Genomic DNA, 24,582 nt, shown 5'->3' with positions numbered 1-24,582 from the left:
CTTGCTTCCCCTCCTCTCCTAGGTGGCCTCATCACTACCACCATTACCATAGCCCTTCTCCAGGTAAAGAGGAAGCTAGGGAAACCCAGGACAAATCATCAAACTGCCATGAAAAGAAGAGAATGCAGGGGTGCTTAGGTGGCTTAGTCGGTTAAAGTGTCCGACTCTTGATCTTGGCTCAGGTCTTGATCTCAGGGTTTGTGAGTTCAAGTCCCATGTTGGGCTCCATGGTAGGTGTGGAGCATACTTAAAAATAAAATAAAACAGAAGAAAGAAGAGAATGCAGGCAAAGATGTGTGCACCCCATGGCTGGCTTTCTCAGGGCCACATGTGTATATGAGTTTGGGTCCATCAGTCAGCTGGTTTTGGAAGAGGTCTACCATGTGCCTAGCACTAGGCTAAGGGCAGTGATGCCAAGAGGAACATGGGAGGTGGAGATGATATCAAGGCCCATGAAAAGAAATGTGATGACCTTTGGAACCAGGATTCAGAGAGGGAGTAGGGCTTCAGGGGTGAAGAGTGGCTTTGTGGGAGAGGAGGATTGCACTGGGGGTGGATGGAAAAAAAAAAAGAGTGGATCTTAGAGAAAGAGGGGGCATTCGGGCAGGGAGAATGGAGAGAGGAAAAGTATCAGGGTGGAAATGAAGTAGGTAGAGCGGGAAGAGATTTCACCTGTGGAGGGTGGGACATGAGGTTAGATAGTTAGGGTATGGAAACCTAGCAGACAAATTTAGACTTGACTGAGGGGCACTAGGGAGCCTGTGGGTTCTTGAGCAGAGGAGGGCGGTCAGCCACCACCTGGCAGTGGCATGCAAGGTGGTCTAGAGCAGGGAGGTACGAAGGGAAGGTTAGAGGCAGCTAGGAGACTATCTGCACCTCTGGCTGGTAGTCAGGTGTGCACTGATGCCAGGGTCCTGCCCCTGAGGTGACTGGATACCTGAGAATGCCAGACCCCTGATGACCTGCTGGGATAGACCCCACACTTTTCTTACCAGCATCTGCTTTCTCCTCACAGCCCTCACTTTCCATCCAGATAGAGCCCTGCAAACATGACCAGTATCAGGGCTCCTCCGGCTCCGGTACTGAGGGTGGGGGCCACTCTGGCCATGCCACTTTCCCTGAAAGTCCTTCCCCCTTCCTCCTTTTTCTCTCAGAGCCTTGAGGCTTTGCCCAGACTTGCCTGGAAGAGGAGAAAGGGTTGGATCAGGCCTGGGTTCATCCAACCTCCGGCCTGGATCCCACGAAGGAAATCCATAGGTGTCTCAAGAGGCTCAGGGTGAGGTGAGCTCTCAAGGACATCTAGACCAACCCCATATTCTGTAGCCAAGAGGTTGAGTGTCTCCAGGGATAGGATCCTCACCCCCTCCCAGGCTGATCCTGCTCTTTAGATAGTTCTAGTTATAGAAAGTACATCCACTTATTGACCCAAAAGTCCTGCTGTGGTTGTTGTGGGCTGGTGGTGTGGGAGGACTCTGGGCTGGGCCTCCCTGAGGAGGAAAGACACTGCCACAGGGAGAGTCCACCAGTCTCTTGGATCTGGGGTGGCTCTGCTGTGTCCTGTGAGCCCCCTGCTGCGCCTGCTTGGCGCCCTGGGCTGGAGCAGTTTAAGCGTGAGAAGCCCCGGTCAGTTCCCAGCTCGGCCCAGGGGTGGGGCAGCCAGGGTGAGGCCAGCCCTGGTCAGCCCTTCTCAGCCTCACCGGAGAGGCCAGGCTCAGGTCAGCTTGTCGCAAGGGCCGTCCCTCCCCAAGCTGAGATCATCGCCCTCCGGCCTCCATGGCAGCCCCCACCCCCAGCTGAGCTCACTGCCCTGGCCCGCTGGGGGACATTGTTGTCCCCGGGCCCCTCCCCCGGGCTCAATGAGCTGTTTGTTGGCATGTCCGGCGCGGGCAAGGGGAGGGCGGGCACAGGGCGCCCGCACACAATGGGGATTCCGTCCATTCTGAGGTGGCTGCGGGAACCAGGCTGGCTTTGTCCCTGGGACCCTCATTCCCACCATTTAGCGGAGCCGGAACTCCAGGCGGAAGGCCCCGTATAAGAACAACAATGTCGTCACCCTGTCTGTGGGGGAGGGTGCTGCAGGCCAGGGCTCCTGGGACCCAGAGGATCCACCGTCTGGGGCAGCCTGAGGGGCACTTCGGACAGGCCTTAGGGCTGAGGCTGTGCCTCAGATCTGAGGGAGGCTGAGGCAGATGGGTACTCCCCTACTTGCCTTGCCATTCCATCTGCAGCCTGTGGCAAGCATGGAAGGGGGCTCCCTGGCACCTCCAGCCATGCTCAGCTCCTCCATGTGCAAAGGTGAGCCCTAAGGTGCAGAAGGTACTAATGCATCCTGTAAGCCCTATTGCGTGGTGTGCCATGGAGGGGCTGAGTTAGGGGCAGCCTGACCTGCAGGCCTTTGTGCATCCAACTTGGCCCAAAGGCCTTTGCTCAAAGCTGGGCTTGGGCCCATTTCTGGGCCACTAGCCTGGTTAGCCTGCCCCTTCGGAAGTGGCGCTGGCCGCTCAGACAACAAGTGTTTATTTTGTAGTTGCGGGGGGGCGGGTGGACAGGACGTCATGGCGTTTCCCTCCTGCCTAGTTCTGCAGTGGTTCTCACAGTCTGGGCACTGGTGACATCACCAGCCTTTCCTCCTCAGCCCTGGCCTCCTTGCCTCGCCCTCCCACCCTACCCCATGCATGGTCTGGCCAAGCTATACAGTTCTGAAGCTCCTGCTTCCGGTGCAGGCACTTCTGAGCAAGTCCCCATGAAGCGTGTGAGTAGCCAGGAAGTATCAGACCATCCCCTTGTCACTGCCCTTGGCTTTCAGGCTGAGCCTAGAGATAGCCCCTCTGTGTTCACCCTCACTGGAATGGTCGGTGTCCCACCCGGGCACGCGCCTAGTGCGATGCTGGCCCTTTAAGGGTCTTGGGAAGCCAGAACAACAGGAAATCCAAACGGCCTCATTAGGCAGCTCGGAGCTCAGCACAGTAATTAGTGCCCTGAAAACAAAACAAGGAAAAGCAGGTGGTGGTGCCCCCCCTCAATCTCGGCTGCCCCGGCATGGCCTGTTAGTACCCAGAGCTAGGCAGCTGGGATTGGAGCCCCTCCCTTCTAAGCCCCCTCACCCCAAGCTCCTGAAGCCTGCTGCCCACTGCCCAGGCCAAGGGTCAGAGCCTAAGCTTCTGGGGAGCAGGCAGTGGCTTCTCAGCTAACTGTTTCCCCTGGGGAGATGGAAGCCCCAGGGGCAGGTGGGGCTTCCCCTTTCCAGCAGCCAGGTGGCCACTTGTCCATAGCATCCTCCACCTGTTTGGAAAACGCTGTGGTGGGGGCTGGGAGCTGGGTTGGGCTCCTCCATCGGGAAAGGGGAGACCCCTGGGAATCCCGGGCCAAGAAGGCCCCCTTAGGAGAAGGGAAAAGCCTGTTCTGTGGTCCTGCCTCTCAGCATCTCTGGTGATTCTCCAGGTGGGCAAGACCACTTGGGCAGAGGGGATGGTAACCCACAGTCCCTCTGGACAGACCCTGGGAACTTCCAAGCCCCCTTAGTTGGTAAAAGCCTGGCCAGGAGCACAAAGGGACCTAGTGAGTTCTCTTGAGCCAGGCTGCGCGCCCTGGCTCATTTTATCCCTCCCCCGCCCCATCTGATACAATGGAGCCTCACACTGTCCCTGACCCCTGAGATATCTCCCTTTATTTGTACAGCTAGGGGAAGGACATACTATGCTCCTTTTCAGGAACAGATATTCATTCAACAAACATTTATGAAGTAGTTGCTATACTCCCTACACTATACTGATAGGGTGTTCCTAAGCCAGTTTCGGAGAACTCATTGTGATAGCTCATTACAGCCCTTCCCTATCTCCCTCCTTCTCTCTCTCTCTCTCTTTTAGTTTTTTTTTTAATGTTTATTTAGTTTTGAGAGAGAGAGAGACAGAGAGAGACAGAGTGCAAGTGGGGAAGGGGCAGAGAGAGAGGGAGACACAGAATCGGAACCAGGCTCCAGGCCCCAAGCCCCAAGAGAGAGAGGGAGACACAGAATCGGAACCAGGCTCCAGGCCCGATGCGGGGCTCAAACTCATAAACCATGAGATCATGACCCGAGCCGAAGTCGGATGCTTAACCAACTGAGCCACTCAGGTGCCCCAGTCCCTCTCTTTTTTTAAAGTAATTTCTGAGCCCAGCATGGAGCTTGAACTCACAACTCTGAGATCAGGAGTTACATTTTTGGGGCCCCTGGGTGACTCAGTGGGTTAAGTGTCTGTTTCGGCTCAGGTCATGATCTCACAGTTTGAGGGAGTTTGAGCCCCACATTGGGCTCTCTGCTGTCAGTGCAGATCCTGCTTTCAGGTCCTCTGTCTCCCTCTCTCTGCCCCTCCTCCCGCTCATTCTCTCTCTCTCCCTCTCTCTCTCTCTCTGTCTCAAAAATAAACATTAAAAAAAAAGTTTCTGCTTCAGAAAAAAGAGTCACATGCTCTGTTGACTGAGCCAGCCAGTCACCCCAGTTCTTCCTTGTCTTGAGAAGGGCCTTTGAGAGGAGGGACTGTGGCTCTCTCCAGGTGTATATCTCCCCATAGACCTAGCACTTAGGTGATTGGTACATGTTTATGAACAATCAAAAATGAACCAGGAATGGTCTCTCACTTCAAAGGGTTTACCACGTAAGCTCAGTATTTGGCAGGGCACAACAGCAGTGCCCTGGCAAGGCCCCCAGCCCTTGTTGATAATTACAGCTCCTGTGCTCACAGCCCAGACCGCCAGGAGAGCCCTAGGCTTTGTGCAGAGCAAGGGCTGAGGGCATGTGGAGGAAGGAACCTCTGGCCTTCCTAAGAATAAAGCTGGCTCTGACCCTGAGATGTGGGGAGGAGTTGCCTGGGCTGCAGGCTATGTGGAGTGGGGGATGCTGAGCATGAGACTCAGAGTCAAGTCGGCAGGTTGAGTGGGGAAGGTAGCCAGCCTACGGCCAGCGAATGGGGCTGTAATTAAGCTGTGGGTAGGCTTCTGGTCGCACTGCTGTTGGCTGAGAACAAAGGCTCCAGGCATCATTGCCCAAGGGGGAAGAGAAGGAGCAGAGGGAAGGGGCAGCGGTAACCCAGAACCTTCTATTGGGTTAGGCAGCTGGCCTCCAGCTGGTCAGGGAACTTGGCAGGCACCTCTGGAGGCCATCAGCTAGGTGATAATATCTGAGGAGCTTCAGTCTGGAACCAAGGGGCCAGTGCTGATGGCAGAGGTGAAGGGGACAAGCTAGCAAGTGACCAAAGGGTCACAGGGTCATGGAACAGGGGTTCTCAGCCCTGACTACACACAAGAATCCCCTGAGCAGCACCCTAGAGATTTTGATATGCTCGTTCAGAAATGAGGCCTAGGAGGCACTGGTATTTTCTAAAAGCTCCCTAAGTGACCCATGTGCATCGCCTCTAGGGTTGAAAACCACCTCTCACAGGGAGCACAGAGCCCTGCTTTAAACGGCCTCATTTGCCTCTCCCCAGAGCCCCTTGTGCTCAGAGGCCACACCCACTGGACCAAACAACCCAAGTGCCCTGGGAAGTGGGCAACAGAGTCCTTTAGGCTTGGGGGTGGAGCCGTTGGAGAAGCCCTCCCCTTCTTGGACCCCCGACCCTGGTGGAAAGTTACCCTGGGAAGCAACCTTGGGGCAGATAAGGTGAGAAGCCTGGGGGGTAGGGGTGTCCGTGGGGTGCCCATAGCCTCTCCAGGCCCCCAAGCAGGGACCCACCTGCTTACCCCTCGAGTTCCCCAGGCCCAGGACAGCACCAGGGAGAATAGACTGGGGACAAGGAGGGAAGAGAGGTAGACTCTAAGCACCTGTGCTGATGGGGCCTGATCCCGTTTGGGACGTGCGCGCTCCTGAATCATTTCCCGGATATAGCTCAACAGGCCAGACTTCAAGGTTTTGGGGGGGAAATCTTTTTTCCAAGTTCCTCGATCTGTCATCCCCCTCCCCCGCTGGCCGGATAGGCCTGGACCAGTGTCCTCTCTCAGCTCCCCCTCAGCCTCCCAGCTCGGGCTTCTCCACTGAACTCCCTGGACATTGTTTCCCGCCTCAGGAAGTCTCTGATGCCCTGCGCTGGATTTTGTTTTCCTTGTTATCGGGACAACTAATATTTTTTCCTGTGCGGAAAAAAAAAAAAAAGAGAGAGAGAGAGAGAGAGAGATTTTCCCAAGCAGATTACAGCTGTCAGGGAGGGGAAGGGGGGAGGGGGGTTGGAGGTTGAGCCCTCCCCTCACCCTCCCCTTCTGCCATGCTTACAGGGCTGAAGTCTTAAATGAAGGAGGAAGCCCTGGCCCCAGAGCCTGCCAGGCTCCTTGGAGCAGGGGGCAACTCTGGCCTTGGCAGAAAAGTCAGACCCTGATCCCCTGCCTGTGGGGCGCCTAGTCCATGCTAAGAGGGTAGACTCATGGCTGGGCCTCATTTCCGAGGCCAGGGAGAGGGTCCTGGGCTCATCTTCTCTCTAGGGAACAGAGAACAGCAGGCTACCCCAGGTGCAGGGGGCAGGACTCGAAGAGAGACAACCTGGGAGGAGTGGGAACACACAGGAGACCCAGCTCTGTCAAACTGTGTGATTTTGGGCAATTCCCTTTCCTCCCTGCACCTCGGGCTCCTCCCCTCCATCAGGGACCGATGGATACCCCCCTCACCTGTCTAAATGGTTATGTTGTGAGAATGCAGATGAGATGAGATAAAGTATATGATTCAGTATCAGAGGTTCTTATGACTCAGGTCAGGGGGGTTAATGGCAGGTGTCTCAGTACCTGTGTGACCTGCATGAAGCCCCCACAGTCAGCAGACCAGAAAACAGAGGCTGTCCCTGAACGGGCTCTTTTGGATGGGCACACCCCAGATGTGCGTGCACGTGTGCGCACAAACACGAAACACACACATACACAGGCCTATGCATTCTTCCTTGACAAATGCTCACTTTCTGCAATGGGGTGCTGTGGCCCTAGGGACAGGCTAGCTGGGCCTTTAGGGTAGGGAGCTGAAACATGACTACCACAGTGCCAAAAGAGCCTTACTTGAAGACGACCAAGATTCTTTTCAAGTTAACAACAAATAAAAGAGCCTCAGATGTGGGTTACTCAGTTGTTTGTGATTTCCAAAGTATTAAGAAAATGAGCTGTCCCCCATGACCTGTACCTTCCTGCAAGGTGGGACGGTCTGCTCCAAAAGAGGCCATCCTGCCTTCATCTATCAGTCAGTTTGATGGACTCTGCAGTGGGCTGAGTGCAGGAGTGGGCAAGGCCATCCGTCCAGAGGTGGGAGGAAGTAGGAAGATGTCTACCGAAACATATCTTTTATCTAAAAAATAAATTGGGGGCTCCTGGAAGGCTTAGTGCGTTAAGCATCTGACTCTTGATTTTGGCTCAGGTCATGATCTCAGGGTTTGTGAGTTCCAGGCTCCGCCCCTGACAGTGGAGCCTGCTTAGGATTCTCTCTCCTTTTCTTTCTGCTCTTCCCCTGCTTATCCTCACGTTGCACGTACTCCTCTCTCCCTCACTCTCTCAAAAAGAAACTTTAAAAAATAAAAATAAAAAATAAATCGGACTTTATTAATATTTCATATGTGTTTTGACAGGAGTGTATAATTTATACAGAAATATTCATAAAACAGTTTGGAAACCACTACCATGGGAGGCCAAAGCCCTGTGAAGGCTTCATATCCTATCAGAAACCCGTTTCAGATCGGGTACTGGATGAGGAAAGGGAGCTGTGGGGGAGGGGCTGGGGAGCTCTGGATACAGAATTGCTTGGGCTCAGTCAGATTACCGGATGCCACCAGCAGTGTGCACCTTCCTGGCCACCCTGTGGCCTCCCTTTCCCTGCCCACCCTTCCAGGCCAGCTTAAACCCCTATAGGGCTCTAGGGGCAGCTTTTCGCTACCATGCTTTCTGCAAGGGAAAGAGTGGTCCTGTGTGATACTCCCCTCACCCCCGGGGCTGGTTGAAGTGTGCCTGGGGTCCCTGTAACTGCCCTGTGTGCTGTGTCACCCCCAGGAGAAAAGTCCCTGGCGGGAGGCAGCCTTTTGCCGGGAGGCTGTTTCCTCAACCAGCCAAGGTAAGAAGTGGGGGATTTCCAGCCCTGTCCACGGGGCTGACTTTAGTACTGGGGGCTCCTCTCCTTGCTCATGCAGCCCAGACCAGGGTGAGGACAGAAACTCCAGAGTTAGGCCTGCTTGTTGGCAGGTGGGCATGGGGGCAGCAAAGTCAGCTAAGCCCACAAGCCTCCAGCTTCTGAGGAGTGGAGCCCAGGACAGAACCCCAGGGTTGCACCTGGGACCAACAGGAACCCAACCTTGGAAGACCCCGACAGGCATCTTGCTGGGGAGGGGATGCTGAATATCCAGATCCGCACTTACTCATGGGCCTGTGGGGAATGACTCAAACTGATGAATGCCCCTGCCCAACCCCAGCCCGCCCTGGTTCTGGTGGTAAGGGGAATGACAGGTCTCAATCTCACCCGTTAAGTCTCCCCTAACTGGCCGGTACTTCCAAGGATGCTGGAGTCGAAGGAGGCAACGTGAGCCCCTCAGGAGCTAGGGGACAGAAGCCTCACATCCCAGACATCCTGCCCTGAAAGCTTGTCCCTTAGGAATGGGGAGCCATACCCTAGCAGCATCCCCTGTATTCCTGCACAGTAGTCAGCTGGGCACGGTGGGTGGGTGCAATCCTGGAGGCTGAGTGGAAGGAGAGGTAGACACTTGTGATGACCTGGTGATGGTGGAACAATGTCCCAGCTCCAACATCGGCTCACTCAGACCCAGATATGGGCTTAAGAAACTAGATTGGGGTGCCTGGCTGGCTCCATCGGTGGAGTGTGCAACTCTTGATCTCTGGGTTGCAAGTTGAAACCCAAAGTTGGGTGTAGAGGTTATTAAAAAATAAATAGTCTTTAAAAAAAAAAAAAAGGAAAGAAAGAACTAGACTCTAACCCCACCTTTATGGAGATTCTCCTGTGCCTCAGACACTTGCGAGTTTCATTTCATTCCTTGGCTTGTATGTGTTTGCTGTGTCCCCAGACGTATATGCTTTGTGCACCCATACACATGCTTGTATCTTGTGTGATTGAGACGTGCCAGGTGGAGAAATAGGTTGGGACTCATGCAAAGTCCCTGAGCAGGAGAGTATCTGAGGGATGAAATAAGAAATCCAGCCACAACCACTGCAGGCTAGCGGCATGTCTGATCTTCTGAGGAAGGCGTTATCATCTCCATTTTACAAATCAATAAACTGAGTGAAGCTTTGAGAAGTTAAATGACCAGACTGAGGTCACACAATGAGCACATCCAGGCCAGGATTTGAACCCAGGTCAGTCTAAGGCCAAGCCAGAGATCTCTCTACTAGGCTCTCTTGGCCTGGTTCTCCTTAATTACACTCCATTGCTCCTTGTCTCTAAGGTCCTGGCTGTGGTCTGAGGTAACAGGCCTTTCCCCTCCCCTTCTTCCTCCCCTCCAGTCTGGGTGGCAAAACAGAAGTTGTTCAAGGCCGCATGGAGCCCAGGACACTGTGCCCGGACCTTCACATCCAGCCTGTCCCCACTTCAGAGAGGGTCTGGCTGGCCCCGTGCAGGATCAGCTGGGGCTGAGCTAGGGCAGCTGTTTACTGTAAACAGAAAGCTCCTGAGGAAGGAAGGAGGGGAGGGGCTGGGGTCGCCATGGAGACCCGGACGGAGCAGTAGGGCCTCCCTCAGGCCTGATCCACTAGCATTGCTAACGCATCCCTTCCCCTTCTAGAGTCCCGGGAGGCCCAAAGAAGGTCCAGACAGGGCAGTCTGAGCAGGAGAGGCAGGGGCAAACAGGCTGGACCTCAGAGCTGTACCCTCTGAGAACACATTCCCACCTCATTATGTATTTCTACTTATTATCAACAACAACTAATGTTTATTGAGCTTTCAAAGCATGCCTGAAATTAGGCTCTATAGAAGACGTTTTCTTATTTAACCCTAGTAACAACCAGAAGGTAGGTACAACAATAGTGTCTAATTTATAGATGAGGAAATTGAAGTTCAGAAATATTAAACCATCTGTCAAGGTCACAGAGCTTACAAGTGACAGAGCAAAAATTTTAGATCAAAAGCTCTTTTTACCAAAGCAGGTAGGAGATGAGCTGGCCCGTAACACTCTGAGTCCCTCAGCCGATGGGGAAACTGAGTCCCTTGGATGCCAAGGGGACTTTCCCAGGCTTCTGGCGTTAGTCAAAGAGATTGCTGGGGACAGAACTGATGTGTTCCAGACCTAACCACTAGACCACACGGCTTCTCCATGGCTTGAGCTGGGAAGGTCCAAAGAGAAACTCCCTTTCCAGCCCCAGCCTGGAGTGTAGACTCTTCCCCAGCTGACAGGCTGCCCCTGTGAAGGCCAGGCTGGGCCAGGGTGCCGTGGGGGATGCTGGGGGGTTTCTGCCCACACATATGGTTTCCAGATTCTAGGGGATGAAAAGGAGGCCCTTAGAGGCGGAAATGGGGGATGTGTGATGACAAATTTAGACTGATTGCTTAAAAAAAAAAAAAAAAAAAAGGCCAAGAAACCCTAAAAAATAAAAGCAAAAATTCCACTAGAAAACCAAAGGGAATTATTTGATTGTGAAACTGAGTGCCGTTGCCGTGAGGTGCCGCATGGTTTGGTGCGGAACAGTATCAAGGATCCTTTCAACTTTGCGCAGAGGATGGCAGGAGAGAGGAGGCTCTGTCTGCTGTTCTTGGCTTGGCCCCCTGAGCTTTGGGACAGGGATGGAGTTCAACAAGATGCCTGGGAGGATGTCTGGAGTTGAGGAGTACTCGTGGGGGCACTCTCCTATAAGGCTTGGGCCCTTCAGGTAGCCAGACTCCAAGGGTCCTGCTGGCTTATGGCTCAGGGTCCCCATTGCTCACGTAGGGAGGGTCTAGCTGGTCTCTACCAGACAGCATGTGAAAGGGTGAGCTGTAAGGTGGGGGTTTGGGGTATCTCTGAGTTCCAGCCTTAGAGGGAAATGGCCAGGAACAGAAGGTAAAAGAGAGGACAGCTGCCTGGAATTCCGGCCTACAGCAGGCCCAAGGGGTCAAAGGTCAAGGGGGGGACAAGGGGGACTTCCTGAGGTTCCCAGGGGAGTGCCAGCCCGCCAGCCAGCCAGCCAGGCTGTTGTGCAAGCCCTGGGCTGGACCATGAGGGCAGGCTGGCAGAGGAGCCACGCCTGGCCCAACCCCCTCAGCCTATCCTATCTGTCCCCTGGAGTGACAGTAGTGTCCTCTCTCCTCCAGGAAACCAGGACCCCATCCCCCAAGGCAGCCCTCCTGTCCCACCACAGACGCCATATTCTATACGCCTATATTCCTTTCTCACACTCATCCTGAACCTCTTTCCCAGATCTGCCATCTTTTAAGAAACCAGAAAAGCCTTATGAAGCAAGCCTCTTTCTTCCAATTCCACTCTGATTCCTGAAGAGAAGATCAGAGGGGTTTTTTGAGGAAAGAGCCAAGATAGGGCTTACAGGGTCCCAGCTCCAGAGGAATGAGGCACAGAATGAAGTGGAAGAGAAACAAGGCAACAGGAATCGCTCAGGGGCTGGTCCTGGGCTAACCCTGCAGGTGTGCAGCACTGGCGCCCTGTTCTTGTTTCAGCTACACTCCCCCCAAGTGCTGTTACATATATATATTGTTTAATGTTTGTTTATTTATTTTGAGAGAGAGAGAGAGAAAGAGCTTGAGCAGAAGAGAGGCAGAGAGAGAGAGGGGAGAATCCCAAGCAGGCCCCACACTGCCAGCCCAGAGGCCGATTCAGGGTTCAGACTCACGTACCGTGAGATCATGACCTGAACCAAAATCAAGAGTCGATGCTTCACTGACTGAGTCACCCAGGTGCCCCCAAGTTCTGTTATATTTACTCGCATTTTACAGTGAAGAAATTGAAGTTCTGAGGGCATGATTAAACTGACAGCTGTTAAATGGCAGAGCAGAGACTTACACTTGGCTCTTTCCAGATCACCTTCCTGTCCCTCAGCTCAACGCGCTTTGGCTGGAGATGGAGAGTGAACATAGCGAAGCCTGGAAGCACATTGGCTCCCGATGGGCACAGGGTCATTGTTGACTGATGCTGAATCTCATGGAGAAGAGACAAGATGCTGGCTGGAGCCTCACATCAGCCACCAATTTCTCCTCTTACATTCAGCATCTGTAAAATCAGGAGGTGGGATTGGCACCTCAAGGGTTTTCAAACTAGGTTCCTCAGCATCCTGGCATCCCATAGAGATTGGGGTGGGTGGGGGGGGAAAGGACAGTAAATAGAGGTTTGGGCTTCCCAGCCCAGCTTCTACCAGGGAAACATAGCATATCAATTTCAGGACATCCATGAAGACTTTTATTTGAACAGGAGCATCTGAGGTCTCTGCAGCTCTCACCTTCCAGGAGGCATGGTCTAGGTCGTCCAGGTCCTCAGCTGGCGGGAAGCCAGAGGATCTGGTAAGGGAAGTAGGGTAGACCATGTCTGGGCTTCTAGCCCTGTGGGAGGAAGCAGGTTGAAGTCAGAGCTGTGAGATCAGGGAGAGGAGGTGAGTTGCAGGGATACACAGCACCTGCCTCCACACCTGGGAAACACAAACACACTTTTGGCCAAGGCAGACTGGGAGCCAAGAGCAGCACCCATTTTCCCGGGGCCACAGACCAATGCCCCTTTCTCTTCTCCTGCTGGGCCTGCCTGGGCTTGTTCTCAGTGGACACCTGTTGCTGGTCACCAACCTAGGGCCACCCTAACCTCCCGGTGACCTCATGGTTCCTGACTACTCAGCTCAAGAGCTATTTCAAGGCGAAAGCTGAGAAAAGGTAAAGCAGCTCAAGGAGAGGAAAGCACCCAATCAGAGGGCATTCATCGAGAAGCACTAATCCCCTTAAGAGAAGAACCCTACTTTGTGCCCCCTTTATCGGCCTTCTGAGACCAAAGTTTGCCCCTCTGCCTCAGTTTCCCTTTTGGAAACTGGGCATAAGAATGGTGTCTGTCTCCTGGTGGCATCAGCAGGTACAGCTCCCTGAATATCATCATCTCTGTACTCCAGGTGGGGGAGAAAGCTGAGGGCTCTGGCTGCCCACTAAGTAGAACCGCCTCACATCCTCCATCTATCCCACTGCCCACCCCAGGACTGCCTCTGACCACCATTCACCCTCAACCTGCTGCGGGGCCCAGCCTCACTCCACATAATCAAAGCTGCCAGCAGGGTCCTTTGTGGTGCTGCTCCCGTGTGGCACTGCCTAGGGGCCCCACCATGGGGCAACAGATGGACCTATGGTCTCTACAGAACAATGGTGGGGGAGGGGCTCTGGCATCGCCCGCCCCAAACAGGAAGCACTGCATGAGCTTCAAAGAACTGGCAGGGCCAAGGGGCTGAGTGGCTGGAGCCAGTGCCAGGACTGGCGGCTGCCTAAAGAGATGCCTGCCAGCCTCAGGATGCCCAGCCTGCGGTGGGGGTGGGGCTGCAGTGGCAAGGGCAGCTGGGTCTTGGACAGAGGATGCCTTGCACCCTCCTGGCAGTAGCCTCTGCCCTAGGAGCATGTTGAGAGAAGGGGGCTCCAAGCTAGGCTGTTTCCCGGCTCTGCTGCCACTCACCAGCAGGGCCGCAGGTTCTTTCCCAGGCCACAGTGGCTCTGGCCCTCCAGCAAGCAACCATGAGGGGCAGGGCTGGCATCAAGCCTGCCGCCCACTCCCTGCCTCCTGCTCCCAGCTGCTCTGCTTGGAGCCTTTTCCTCTCCACTTCCTGTTCACACAGGGGGGGGCGGGAAGTGGAGGGAGGAAGCTGGGGGGAGGCGTGTAGGGGGGACCCATTGAATAAAAGGAATTAACCGTTTCCCTCCTCTGACCTCTGGGAATTTCCGCCTGTGAAAGTGTCTCGAAGAATCTGCAGAGCTGGGGGAGTGGGAAGGAGGTATGCCCCTCTTGGCCCCCTCCCCCTCCCCTGGTGGTGGTGGGGCCAGATAACTCCCTCTGGGCCCCCTAACCTTTTGTTTCCCTGGCGCCAGGGGGGCAGCGCCAAGGGCAGCCTGCAGTCTGGTGGCCTCCAAGCCCCCTCCCATCCAACGGGGTTGATGAGGGCCCAGCCTGCAACCTGAGCCCTGGGGTGGGAGAAGGGGGAATTCAAGACTTGGTGGTCCTGGGGGAATAAGCTCACACCCATGCTGGCCAGGCCTGGAGCCCTGTGCCCTCCCTTCCAGGCTGGTGCTCTTGGCCAGTCTGCACTGGGGACAGGAGAAGGGAGGGCTGTCCGGTGGGAAAGCCAGGCCTCAGACGCTAGGCTGTCACACCCTCCGACAGCCACTCCCCATGGAGCTGTGGAAAGGAGCTGGTGGTTTCAGGAAGCCAGTCGACAGCGCCCCCTCGTGCCAGCTGACGACTTGGCCAGGCAGCCCCCCAGGGCCCTCTCAAGGGCGGGCCTCAGGAAGCACCTGCTCCCCAGGACCAGTGACCGCCCTGAGTCTCCCCCAGGTGGCTTCCTTGTTTACAGGCCTCCTGCCCTGATCTCAGCGTCACTGCCTGTGGCCACTCCTCCTATTTCCAGTGACAGCTCCAGGAGCAGCTCATTCATCTTGGCCCCTGCCCACGCAGCTGCTCCCCCACTCCACCCCCTTCTGGCCCTCCCCAGGCTTAGGGCCAAGGCCCTGAGGGCCTCCTCTCTCCCCTCCATTCCAGGCCTTGCTTGGTTTCCAGGGATCTAAGGGCTGTAGCTTCCCGTTGCCCTGACTCAACGGAACCCCATTCTGTCAGTGCCAGGGAAGCCTGTGGCCTTTTTTTCCAGGAAAGAGGAAGCAGCCTAGGACCAGATGGGCAGGCTCAGAAGACAGAAGGGGGCAGGGGCATCCCAGGCTGTCTTAGCCAGGTCCACTGGGAAGAGGGAGCAATAGGGCAGTGTTTGTTTAACTAACATGTGTTAGGCACCCATTATGTGCAGAGACAGAAGACCCAAGCTGTTCTAAGTAAGCAAGTGACCATGCAAGTGGCAGGTCAAAATTTAGACCTAATATTCACTGACAGTGGGAAATGGTAGGCCACACGGGGAAAGGAAGGAAGCAATAGCCTCCAAATCTTCGGACACAGGGAACAGGATTAGGATGCTCTCTGCCCACCCAGGGATTACCAGCCCCTCCCTATTTGCTCCCTCTTGCTTTTGGGAGAAGATGGAGAGTCTGAGACTCACCAAAGACGGACAGCTTCTAGCCTGTCCGTTGGCAGAGGCCATGAGGAGACAGGGTTGTTCTAGTGGTTGGGGGGACTTGGCAGGGCAAGACTCCACCAGGACTGCAGGAGATAAAAGTCTTGGAAAGGGTTAGGCGGCAGGAGAGAGAAAAGCATGTAGTCACCAGCCAGGTGGCTTGACCCCAGCCTGATTCCAGGAAGACACACTTGTTATTTTGTTTCAGTCTGAGCAGCTGATGGACCACACCTATAGAGCTGAACAGTGGACTGTGAACCCCAGTCCACAGGGCAAAGGGTGCTCGCTGATGTCACGGGAAGGCCCTGATCCAGACTCCTTAGGGTAGCCACAACTAAGAGTGTATGTAGTCCAGAGGGGGAGGGCGGGTCACAGAAGTTAGATGAGTAAAAAAATCTATCTGCCAAATGCCATGGATGTTGGCAGGGGCAGTCCTACCTCCACACTGGATCTGAACATTATGGTCAAATACCAGACAGTGGGAGGGCAGTATCAAAGCTGGCAGAAGCCGGGAATGCAAGGATCCAGGTTGGCAAAGAGAAGGGCAAGCAAAATCTCGCATGTATAAGGGCTAGTGAAGGGAGGAAGAATGAGGGCTTAGATTCACGGTGAGGCAGTGCAGATTCCCAGAACATACTAGAAAGGAACAGACTGAGGAAGCACTAGTGGAGAAAGGGACAAGAAATTAGTGCCTCAGCTGCCCGTGTGAAGGATTCTGTGGGGAGCAGTACCACCTGCTGGCCAAAGGGAAGAACAGTGCTTGGTCTGAGGATGGTGGGCCACCATTCCCAGTTGGAGCCTGGAGAGGGAGAGGATGGAGCAGAGGGACAAGGAAGCGAACAGACAGAAAATATGTCAAAATCAGTCACATCACCAGGTGAAGAAGCGAGGTCCAAGGCTGGAAAGTGTTCAGGGTCCCAGCAGCATCCCTGTGGCATCCTATGCCCCTGGAGATCACTCACGTGCCACTGAGGCCAGCATCAACAAAGCCATCAACTCCAGGACCACCAGCGCAGCGCAGGCAGTTTAATGTTCCCCACTCCATCATCATCTCCCACTGTCCTCCATGAGGCCCTGTCCCCCAGGGCACGCCCACACACCAGAGCCCTAGAAAGTGTACACAAGACACGCCCACCACCAGCACCACCTTTCCCCACCCTCCATGCCCAGGACTTGGAGGGGCTGCCTTTTCTCTCTGGGACCTAGGGGCAGACACAGGAGAGGCCTTCCTCTGAAGGGGAAGAGCCACGCAGTGAAAAGGGAGGATGGTACTCTCGCTCTAGAAGGTGAACAGGATGTCTGTGGGGAGTAAAAAGGAAAACAGGACCTTTAGAGGGGAGAGGGTGATGGGGTCAGAATTCTGACTTCTCCAGGCTAAGGCCCCCTGTTGGGAGGCAGGCAGATGGCCTGGCATAACAGTGGCCCTAAGGCCGCTCTGAAGAACTGGATAGCGGCAGATGATACCTCTCGGTGACAGCTATAATTCCACTCTTCCCAGCAATGGGGCGAGTCTCCAGATGACGGAGCGCGGACCAGGGTGTAGCCTTCCCAAGAAGGGGCACGTGCCCCCGACGGCCTGCCCACCCAGCACAACATCCTCCTACAGCCAACTGAGGTGCTCCTCCTCATAGCGCTGGGGGTCGATGAAGGGCCGGTCAATAGAGCGGATCATCAGCTCCCCACAGTACACACACTCAGCGGCCACCAGTTCATCTAGGTCAGCCTTGAGCTGTTCCCGACTGGGCCCCCCAGCGGCAGCCCCACCCTCGGCCTCCTTTGCGCGGGCAGAGCCCTTGGTAGGGGCTGGAGCAGCCCCCAACTTTCGCTGCAGCTCCTCGAGCCGGGCCTGCTTGTAGGCCGGCAGGCCAGGCCGCACGGCCTGCAGCAAGCAGTCAGCGTGGAACATGTGGCCACAGAGGAAAAGGTAAAAAGGGCGGTTGAGCAGGGGGAAGTCGCAGGTAGCGCATTTGTCCTGGGGCTCCACAGTGCCGTAGCGGCCCCGCAGCTCCTGCAGATCTCGCCGGATGCGCTGGGCGCTGGCTGTGGCCTCTTCCATCTCCCGCTGCAGCTCCTGGATGTGGTGGTTGTAGGCCTTGAGCGAGCTGCAGATCGCCTCCTTGAAGTGGTCGATGGTGACGAAGTCAGGAAAGAAGGGCAGCACGTCCTCAATCTTGAGCAAGGGGCAGCTGGCCAGGCAGGCCATGGCCGTCTGCACATCTTCCTCCTCCTGCACTACGTGTCGTGCAATCTTCAGCCACAGTTTCTTGCGCAGTTCCTCGTCTTCCTCAGGCAAGTCAGCACACTGTTTGGCTAGGTCCACATCCACCTGTGGGGAGACCACGAGTGTTAAGGTCAAGCCCCCTGCCCTCTACGATACAGATTACGGGAGAGACAGGTGCCCCGGGAGAAGCTGGGCCCGAGGAGAGGCCCCAAGGCAGGATTCCCAGCATTCTGGGAGCAAGCAAGGTGAGGGCTTCTGGAGGCCAGGACAGAAACCTGTCTCAGTAATGGGTATGTCCCTGTCACAGCTTTGTAAAAGCTAATTACGACAGTTGGGGCTTTGATTTTAGCAAATTTAAAAATCACCCTGGAGTATATTCAAAATACAGATTTTTGGGGGGCACCCGGGTGGCTCAGTCAGTGAAGCGTCCGACTCTTGATCTCGGCTCAGGTCATGATCTCACAGTACGTGGGATTGAGCCCGTGTCGGGCTTTGAGCTGACATCACGGAACCTGCTTGGGATTCTCTTTCTCCCTCTCTGCCCCTCCCCTGCTCACTCTCGCTCTCTCTCAAAATAAAGAAATGATCTTAAAAAAAAATTTTTTTTTAAATACAAATTTTTTGGGTCTCACCTCAGACTTTCTGATTCAGTAAGTCCTGGGTTCAGACCCGGGAATTTGTATTTTAAATAGCACTTCGTGTGATCCTAAGGCAAGTGATGACTCAGGATTGAGAAGTGTAACTCGGCACCTTCCCCTTCTGCAGTCGTGGCTGTAACGCAATAGCTAGCATGAATGTAGAAGTTACTGTAGAGGAGGCACTGTTGCGAGTGCTTTTCATACACACTACTTTAATCAACTCTAGGAGCTAAGTACCATTACCATTTGTGGCCGAATCCTCTGAGGCAAACACAGGGTCAGAAATCAGCCTGAGGTCACACAGCTTACTAAGTGGCAGAACCAGACTTCAAACCCTGAACCTCAGAGTCCACATTCTTAACCTCTACACTAAAGTACCTCTCTGCAAGAAATGCCAGCACCCTCTAGCCACAGCCCCCCACTCCAAACCCTCAGCATCTGAAGCAACTGCTCTCCAGGTCCTTCTACTGGATGGGGTCAAAACGCATTGGCTCACCTGCAGGGCCAGGTCCACAGCCTCCTCATACAGTTCTAGGACCTTGTAGACATGGACACAAGCACGGTGGTGGCCGTGCTCAGCACAGAGCCGCAGCGCATACTTGAGGTCATAATGCACACGGTGCGGGCTGGCCCCGGCCTGCTCGAGGTAGGCCAGCAGTGAGGCGGGCTGGCCTCGGGCATACAGCGACAGCAGGTAGTTATGAATGGCCTGCTCAGTCTCGCCCAGCTCATTCACGCAGAACTCCATGTAGCGGATGGCCTGGCTCACCTGCTGGGCCTCGCCGCCCTGGCTATAATTCACCAGGGCAGGAATGAGCTGCCGGGCATCTAGCCGGCTGCCCAGCTCAATCCAAGCATCCACCAGCTGGCGGGGGATGTGGCGAATGAGGATCGGTGAGAACTTATAGAAAAGCTGAGGGTCACGGTGGCGAGCAAGCACGGCCAGGGCTTCCTCGTAGGCCTCGTGCTGGCAGTGGTATGCCACCACTCGCTCATAGTCCTGCATGATCACGGCAAAGTACACCATGTGTTCTGTGTCTCCATGGCTGGCAAGCAGTTCATGGATGGAGGCCCGGCTGGCAAAGAGCCACTCCTTGTGGCGGGGGCTGCTGAGGAAGGCCCGGAAGCGCTCCCGTGTTTCCCGGTAGAAGTTCAGGGCCTCAGGATCACCCTGCAGAGCCCCGAGCCGGCTCAAGTAAAGCTCCGTCAGCCAGGTGGTAAGCAGTGTGGCCTGGGTACGCTCGGCTGGCTTCAAACTGGCCAATTTTCGCTGCAGGAACTCGGCCAGAGCCTCCTCCTGTCGGGCCTCCAAGAACTTGAGGGCAATCTCCTCAAAGTAGCTCTGGGTCAGGGCGTAGCAGCGGGCACTCTCCAGGTAACGACGCTGGCGAAAGCAGTAATCAGCTTCCCGGGCCAGGACTGTGTCCAGGCAGTCAGGCCGCTCTCGACAATACTCTTTGGCCAGGTCAAAGCGGTTCATGTCCAGGTAGGTGCGCCACACATCCCGGGCCTCCCGCTGCACATGGTAGCGGAAGACGGCCCGCTCAGTGTAGGCCCACAGGTGGCCCGTGGAGGAGTCCTTCACCATGTGCTTCAGCGGCCCAAACTTCTCCAGGAAGTGATCCCGCAGCACCACCTGCCCTGTCAGCGTGCACACTGCCTCCACCCGGTCCGCCAACAGCAGCAGGAAGTGGAACTGGGTCAAGACGACAGCCAGAGGTGGGCTGGCCCCAGGACCTACCCCCTCTGGGTACTCCCAGACTCGCTCCTCACTCAGCAGGGAATCGGGGCGCCCACAGTCCAATGCTCCATACAACACGCCATCCCCCATCATCCAGGCGAAGGCCCGAGGTGCAGAGCGCAACTTGGGGGTATAGAACGCCAACTCACTGTAGCCCAGACTGCTGGGGAACTCACGGAATGGGGGTGGGTGGTCAGCGTAGGCAGCGAAGAGCCCTGAGAAGCCCTGGGCCTCAGTCCCCTCTGCTGCTCGACCTATGAACTGGAAGAGGCGCTGCCGAGTTGTGGCGATAACAAAGCCGCGCCCATCGGGACCCCGCTCAGCCTCAAGGGAGCATACAGGCGCTGGACCCCCTTCTTCATTTAGTACGTACAATGGCCGGAAGTAAAGATCTGGGGCAGGGCCGAAAAGTCCACCCTCGCTGGCTGAGAGCTCTGCTTCGAAGATCTGGCCTTGGGCAGTGCCGACCAGGATGGGGCCTGTGCTGCTCTCGGTGCCCAGTGCCTTGTTCCAGCCCACACTCTCCACCAGCTGTCCTTTCCAGCGTGCCAGTGGCCGTACCTTCTGTCCATTACGGTTCACATAGAGGACCTCAGTGCTGCTCAGAGCAATCAGCAGGTGACAGCCTGGAGTGGGGAAGAGTATGGCACTCTACAGAATGCTGCCATTCCCACTCTCAGCCTCCTCCTTATCCCCACCACTCTCAGATCCCATCCACCCAGGCAATGACTTACCCTCCGCTCAACCAGTCTCCCCGCCCCCCGCCCCACCAATCTCAGACCTCCACCACCAGTTACCAGTGTGGTCCAGAAACATCTTGTGAACTCTGGCATCATCCTTGCGTCCCAGCTCCACATGGTTGGGTTCGTTGGCCTTGCCCAAGTCAATGCTGTCAGGACAAGAGTCACAGCATCACTCCAGAGAAGGGCAGATCCTTTTTTTGGAATCACAGACCTCTTTATAATCTGATGAAAGCCACAGGCTCTCTTCCCTGAAATCTATACACACATATAAAATTCTGCACACAATCTCAAGGGAACTCTGAAATACACACAGGATCCTACTTAAGAACCTTCAGCTCTGAGAATTCCCCTACCTCATTTTGAGAAGTCACTAAATAGAAGCCTTTTCCCTCTGCTCAGAAGATCTACAGTGCATCTGGGAAGACAATGCAGGGGTATCCCAGATTGCTGGGGTAAAAAAAGAACAAATACTAGCTAATGGTTACTGAGTACTTTCTATATACCAAGCACCACACCAAGACCTTAACCAAGTATATCTCAATCTTCACAATAACCCTGAGGGGTGCTCCTGTTTAAATTATACTTCCCTTATTAAGACCATTTTCAAATTATATACCCATTTTTAACTAAAGAATCAAAGCAAAGATGTATAAAGAGTTAACAGTTTTCTTCTTAAACCCATCACTCTCCATAGACAAAACTGATTTTAAGGTCTTTCTCCATCCTTACAACATAGACTTGTTTTGTCACTGTCTTTATATTTTTACAAAAATCACTTCATGTTGTGTACATACGTGTGTATATATATAAATTTTTAACTTGCTTTTCTCACTTAATGATATTTCATGAACATTCCACAGTATCAACAGATACAGCTCTAATTCATTGTTTCAATAACTGCATAATTCTCCCCTTCATGGCTCAACCATAATTTTATCATCATTTTCCTGTTGATGGGCATTCAGTTTGGGTCCAGTTTTTCCGACCATAAATAACTCTGCCGTCAACATCCTTGTATCTCTACCCTTGCAAAGCGGTACTTTTCTTTCTAAGATTACGTATTCTCCAAAGTGGGATTGTTGGGTCCAACTTAGAGACATTTTAAACTTTAACAGGCATTTCCAGAACACTTTTCCAAAAGACAGTGGCAAGTTATACTCTCACCAGCGGCGTGTGAGAGTCCATTTCTGTGTGTCTTCACCAGCACAATCTATTACTATTTTTAATTTTTGTCAATCTGATAGGTTAAAAAAAACGGTACCTTACCTTTATTTCCCAAAGGTTGAAAATATTTTTAGATGTTTACTGGCAATGTAGAGTTCCTCTTCTGTAAACTGCTTGTTTATATTCTTTGCCCTCCCCTTTCTACTTAAGTGTCTTTTTCTTATTAATTTGTAAGGGCTTTTTAAAGAATAGGGATGTAAATCCTTAGTCATATGTGGAAACACATCATTTTCCCACCATCTTTGGTCATGACCAGATTCAAATGCTTTTTTTCTTTATTACTATTTTGAGTAATCCCCACACCCAATGTGGGGCTCAAACTCACGATTCCAAGATCGAGAGTCACATGCTCTACCAACTGAGCCAGCCAAGCACCCCTCAAAGGCTTTTTTGTTTTTATTTTGTCATTACTATGCAGTCAAATATACCTGTCCTTTCTAGCTTGAGTAAGAAGGTGTCCCTTCTGCCCAAGAACACAGACATTTATTAAATATTCTTTTGATATTCAGTTTGTTTTTCATATTTAAATAATTATCCCACCTAGAATTTATTTTTGTGATACAGAGCCTTAGCTGTTTTATTCCAGATGGTTATTCTAGATAAGCATTTTTTTCTGACACCCTTGTTATATAGTATTCCCACTTATGTATGTATGTATGTATGTGTTTATTTCTAATTTTATTGAGATATATTATTTCCATTTATAGTGGATTTACTTCAGGACTCTAGACGGTTCCCCTGATCAATGTGACTAACTTGTGGGTTAGAACTATCTTTAACAGATGACGGGACACAGAGAGACTGGGTGACTTGTTCAACATTCCCTGGCTGGTACATAGGAGAGCTGAGCTCTGATCCAGATCTACCTGATTTTAACTACTATACTACATTAGTTCTTTGGTAATGGATGTTTCCTGAAAATTCCAAATCTACTGTAGTTTCACCTGCCCAGAATGAAAGAAAGGCCCCAGTCAGTTAATAGTCCCAAATACCACTAATCCACTCCCTACTAAGTCTTTCGAGCCCTCACTTACCGGAGCAGTGTATCCTTGCCCAGGCTCATGCAGAGCTGATTGCAGGAGACAACAAGACTGGTGATACGCTCAGAAGGGGTAAAGTCAATGCGCTGCTTTGTGAAGATGGGCACTTCCTTCTCTAGCTGGGCATTCACATACCCTACAGGAAAGGAGGGAATTAAAGGTGAGCTATGGAAGAGATGGAGGAAGAACAAGGAGAGGCAACAAAAAAAATTGTTTTCCTCTCCACCTTCCCAACATACTCCTACCCCAAGCCCTCAGTTAAAAGTTTGCTATCAACATATCAAGTAGTTTGCTAATCATCTCTACATGAGGGCTCTGGACTCCTTCTGACAGCTGTGAGGGGTGGGTTCTTTGAACCCTTATAATGCTGTTGCACCCTCATGTACCCTTCTCAGTAGAAAGGGTTGGGCATTCTCCCTTATCAATCTCGGGCCTAGCAATCTCAGCTCAACTAAAGTAGTCTAGATCCACTCTCTCCCCTCCTCCCTACCCATGCAGTAATGCTCTGAGTGAGTCTCCAGAAGAATGAAGGCAGAGGAAGCCCTGGGGAACAGTCCCAATCAAGCTGCAGCTTCTTTCTCTAGCCTTTATTCTCATTTCTTTACCACTGCATACCTAGCACTTCAGACCCCTCTGCCAACTCTGTCCTACTTTCTACAAAAATTTCCCCTCAAGGCCAGCCTGCACCCAGATCTAGCAAAGCCTAAAATAACTTCATTTTTCCCTGTTCAGTGAAAAAGTTCCCTCTAGGACCAGCCCTCGTACCCCTACAACATTCCCCTTCCACCATTTTCTTTGCCCACTCTCTTCCTCCCACCTCCAGAAAGGGCCCGGTAGGCAAAGCACAGGCTCTGGCTGAAGCCTGGAGCCTATTCTCACTTCTCTCAACCGGGGCCCTGTAAGCAAGTCACTTCCTTATGTGGGTCCCACTTTCCTTGTAGAACCCGAGTGGCAGGGCCTAGATCACGAGACTGCTCTTGCTGTTCTTTTAAACTTCGACCATCCACCAGCTGGGGGCCAAGAGAGCCTGAGGAGAATCAGGGGCCTAGGTCTGTACTGTATGTCCAGGCGGTGAACCGGACCCTTGGAGCTACTCTCCCCGATCCTCCCCCGCAGGTGCCAGGTGTGCGGATAGTGTGAGCGGCTCCCTCCCCTCCCTTACCCGAGTGGGGGATGCCCACGCTGGGGCAGCCGGGCTGCAAGACGGCTGAGCGGGACAGGGAGTCCTCGTATTCATCCAGGATGGACGCCATGGTGCCTCTGGGCCCTCCGTTCCGGGCCCAGGGATTCCAACAGCGCTCCCCCCAGGGATCCCCGTCGCCTTAGATTGGAAACTGCGTCTCCGCAGCCTCGACAAGTCTCTGACAGATCCTGCAATCCGCCGCCCCCTTCTCCTCTTTAAGATCCTGAGGATTTTCTCGCTCTCGCCTTGTAATGAGCGAGAAGACTTCGGAGCCCTCTCCCTTGAATCTGGTGCAGTCCTGCACCCCGTTCCCACCCCCAAAAGATCACTGGTTTCCTTTTGCAGATCCCAGAAGATCCCAACCTCGCCCCAGCGGCTCAGCTGACTCCCGCCCCCGGGACGCGCGCCTATAACGTAACTTCCGGGCTCTCGGAAACCCGCGTTTGCTCGCGTAGGAACTTATCCCGACCCGCCACTGGGAGGCGCAGCGAGGGCTGCCGGGGCCAAGGCGGGGCCAAGGCGGGGGGCGGGACAGGGACAGGGACCTGGCCCAGTCCACTCTTGAGGGAGGGAGCCGGAAGTGCTGTGCAGCTTTCGGTTTGGGGCGGAGCCATAGACGCGTCACAGCTGCAGTCC

At 53.8% G+C, this 24,582-nt stretch overlaps 1 protein-coding gene across 2 annotated transcripts; it reads right to left on the bottom strand.

Annotated features, from left to right (window-relative positions):
- Positions 1–16,148: 16,148 nt before the first annotated feature.
- Positions 16,149–24,333, bottom strand: VPS18 (VPS18 core subunit of CORVET and HOPS complexes). Of its 2 annotated transcripts, none has more exons than XM_040492321.1 (5): positions 23,926–24,333; positions 22,758–22,899; positions 20,554–20,645; positions 18,512–20,382; positions 16,149–17,482 (listed from the first exon to the last, which is right to left on the bottom strand). In XM_040492321.1, the coding sequence occupies exons 1-5, from the start codon at positions 24,014–24,016 to the stop codon at positions 16,757–16,759; spliced, it is 2,922 nt and encodes a 973-aa protein (XP_040348255.1). In that variant the 5' UTR covers positions 24,017–24,333; the 3' UTR covers positions 16,149–16,756. The 2 variants fall into 2 exon arrangements, with proteins under 2 accessions (XP_040348255.1, XP_040348257.1); XM_040492323.1 differs by lacking the exon at positions 23,926–24,333 and adding an exon at positions 21,766–22,667 and having other exon boundaries at positions 22,758–22,873.
- Positions 24,334–24,582: the final 249 nt, after the last annotated feature.

Source organism: Herpailurus yagouaroundi, unplaced genomic scaffold (assembly GCF_014898765.1).
Source record: "Herpailurus yagouaroundi ecotype Mexico unplaced genomic scaffold, PumYag 184, whole genome shotgun sequence".
Taxonomy (NCBI): Eukaryota; Metazoa; Chordata; class Mammalia; order Carnivora; family Felidae; genus Herpailurus; species Herpailurus yagouaroundi.
This window is presented reverse-complemented; position numbering and strand designations above follow the sequence as displayed.